We start from the raw sequence: 3,017 nt of genomic DNA, 5'->3' as shown, positions 1-3,017 counted from the left end.
AGTCTGGTCGTTCATATACTTTTGCCTTTGGACAAGGTTGATGAACGACATGTCGGACAGTATGTCTGAAGCATACTAAACCCTTGACTATGATGTTTTGGTCATCGTTGGTTTCTTATCTTCTGTCATGAGGAGTTATTATTCAATTTACCATTTGCCATTGTGGGGGCATACAACAACAACAAAAAAAAAAACACATGAAGTTTATTAGTGAGTTGTCTTGTTAAACCCCAGAGGAAGGTGAAGGTACCTTACCTCCCTACTGACCTTCCGAATCTAGGCTCCCCAGGCGCTCATCCAGGCTCTCTGACAATGAACTCATTGACGACGAGTCGTCGTTGAGTTCATTGTCAGAATTCTCCTGCTCCAGGTCGGGTAACCTGCAGGCCAAGTCCACCCTGAAATAAACAAAACAAGATATCATTATTCAAACACATTTAAACAGTGCATTTAGCTCCAATGAAAAAAAAAATCTCAGCTCACTTTTCTTTCTTGATGGATCTGATCCTATCGATGAGGGTCCTCTCTGTTTCATCCGTATGCATTTGCTCTGGAACGTCCAGCTCTGAGGGCTTTTCAACAATCTGCACAGAGATCACAGTAGCGGTTGGCTGTCAGCGGGGTAAATAACTGGCTTATACTAGACTACTGCCATGTATAAATGTTTGGATTAATAATAATAATTAAAAAATTAAATAAAAATCATTAAAATCATTTTCTGAACGTTACTTTCCTCAGAATTATAGTAAGTTAAACTGATAACTAATCAAGAAAGTGCTTGACAGTGAATTCAATACCGTGTTTTGTCTCCTCAGTTTGAGCTGATTGACAGCCAGGGCCTCTGCATATTCCAGCTTCTGGATATTCTGCATTTTTTCATTGTATCGTCTCAGCTGCTCAGCGATCAGGATCTCCACACACCTGCACGTAACACGGTCAACAACAATGTTCATCTCTAGAAATACATACAGTATAGTACACTACAGTACAATATTATGATTTTTTCATTATGCAAGAAAAGTTATGAAAGCGTGCAGTATGACTCACATTGTAGTCTTTGACACATCCTTCATACCAAGGAAGGGGTCATCAATATCAGGTGAACGCAGGATGCAGGGGGCAAACACAATAGAAAGAGAGCTTGGTGACATCTTATTGTGCTCTTCCTCCTTTGCAACCCTAAAAAAAAGACACACACAAACAAAAAAAGGGTCAAATAATCACCACAAGGAGTGGATGATTCTGTGCTACCTATATTTCAGAATATAGTGGAAATCATTTTAACACATGAGTATTACAGTCAAAGAGCAGAAGCAGTAGAAGTGGATAATAAACATCGTCCTACCTGACAAGGTGAAAGATGAGTCGTTCTAACGTGTTGTAATTAGCAGGAGGAAGTTCATCAACCTTTTGGTATACAGCTCTCATTCTCTCAGCTCTCTCTGGCAGCTCTGGGGGGAAAAAGAAACATGGAGATCAATAAACTACAAACACAAACATGAGTAAACATACATGGAAGCATACAGGAATTCAGGACAAGAATATTACAAATAGGGCAGAAATGATTCTAAAATGTTTTAATAGTTGACTAAAAATGTATCTGCAACCGCTCTGATAATTAAAAAAAAATTATATTATATTATATTATATTATATTATATTATATTAATGTCTTATTCTATGAATTCTATTATTTTTATTTTATAAAACTGAACATATTTGGTTTTGGACTGTTGGTTGGAGGGGAAAAAAGTCACACAGCAATTGCTACTGTTTTCCCTCCTAACCATTAAAACAGATCCAGACCTCCATTTAGTTTGCAAAGATAACATAACAAATCCACAAATTCTGTGTGTGTATCATTATCTCTTATTACATGATCAATATGCTTATTCAAAATAAGGACTAAAAATGTGCTAATGAGACTTAATATTTACTCACCAACAGCATGCAGAAAGTCATTGTAGAGGGAAAAGGTCATGAGGGGGTCCGGCAGCTCTCTGAGCCAACGTTTAACCAGACCTGTGATGGTGTGGATGGGGTAGTTGTCTAAAGATGTTCCCTCAGGATCTGATTCAACAGGACAGAACACAATGCACCAAAAATATTTATTATTGTTATACAGTTTTAAGTTATTATTTTCTTTAATTTTAATGTGAACTATTAGAAAATAAATAAGTAAACTTACAAATTAACAGAAGTGATTAGACCAAGAAAGACAAAAAGGAAATAAAAATAGAGATAATATGGGAAATTAAGAGAGAGAATACATTATGTCATATCATTTCTCCCTGGTAGATAATAAAAAAGGTTCCTGGTAACGTAAAGTTGGCAAAAATTACATTGACTATAGCTGTTCTTGCTCCACACCACTGATGCCAATTAATAATACAAGGTACACAATGTTATGTGGATCTCTAACCTGTGAACAGACTGTAACTGACAGGATTTGTCAGATTCCTAATACAAAATGTTTTGCATTTCAAGTTTCAGCTGCTCAAAGAATGTCTCACCAGTTTCCAGAATCTGGTGGAGCTCCCTCGCTCGACAGGCTGAGCCTGACTTTCGGTAAATACCCTCCGTGTAGAGGCCGTTTAGCTCCACATGCATCAGCAGCAACTCCACCACTTTAGGCACAGGGTTGGCTTGACTGGTGAGGACACACACCTGCACCCCAAAGTGAAGGGAGCCTGGTACACTGTTGTCCTATCACAAGCAACGACAAGAGGGGTCAGAGATTTAAAGAAAGTGATGTCTATATTTTTTTGACTTACAATCATTCATCATCATTTAAAATGTGAGTTCCTACCTGTCTGGCGCACCGTGTCGAGCAGTCTGTGATGATTTTGGTCAGGCATTTCTTGTGACATATTAACTTGCAAGCTAAAATGAAAAAAAACAAAAAAAACAAAAGAAAACACTGCCACAGCAGTGCAGTGGGTCGTTGAAGCTTAGCACTAGTGACTGTATACTACACTTGGGAAATGCATAAACCTTTATCACAATCTTGCAAAGATC

The 3,017-nt window shown here is 37.9% G+C and overlaps 1 protein-coding gene across 1 annotated transcript in view; it reads right to left on the bottom strand.

Moving 5' to 3' along the window:
* The window catches only part of myo9b (myosin IXb), a 29,352-nt gene that overhangs the window by 2,529 nt on the left and 23,806 nt on the right, over window positions 1-3,017 (bottom strand). The window contains 8 exon segments of the mRNA XM_035671058.1: window positions 268-398; window positions 484-584; window positions 798-921; window positions 1,048-1,179; window positions 1,346-1,451; window positions 1,941-2,069; window positions 2,513-2,705; window positions 2,809-2,882. Of these exon segments, the coding sequence (XP_035526951.1) occupies window positions 268-398; window positions 484-584; window positions 798-921; window positions 1,048-1,179; window positions 1,346-1,451; window positions 1,941-2,069; window positions 2,513-2,705; window positions 2,809-2,882 (990 nt within the window).

This window comes from Morone saxatilis, unplaced genomic scaffold (genome assembly GCF_004916995.1).
Source record: "Morone saxatilis isolate NCDOM2014 unplaced genomic scaffold, NCSU_SB_2.0 Contig23, whole genome shotgun sequence".
NCBI lineage: Eukaryota > Metazoa > Chordata > Actinopteri > Moronidae > Morone > Morone saxatilis.
Note: the sequence above shows the minus strand (reverse complement) of the source record. Positions and strands in the feature narration are given on the sequence as shown.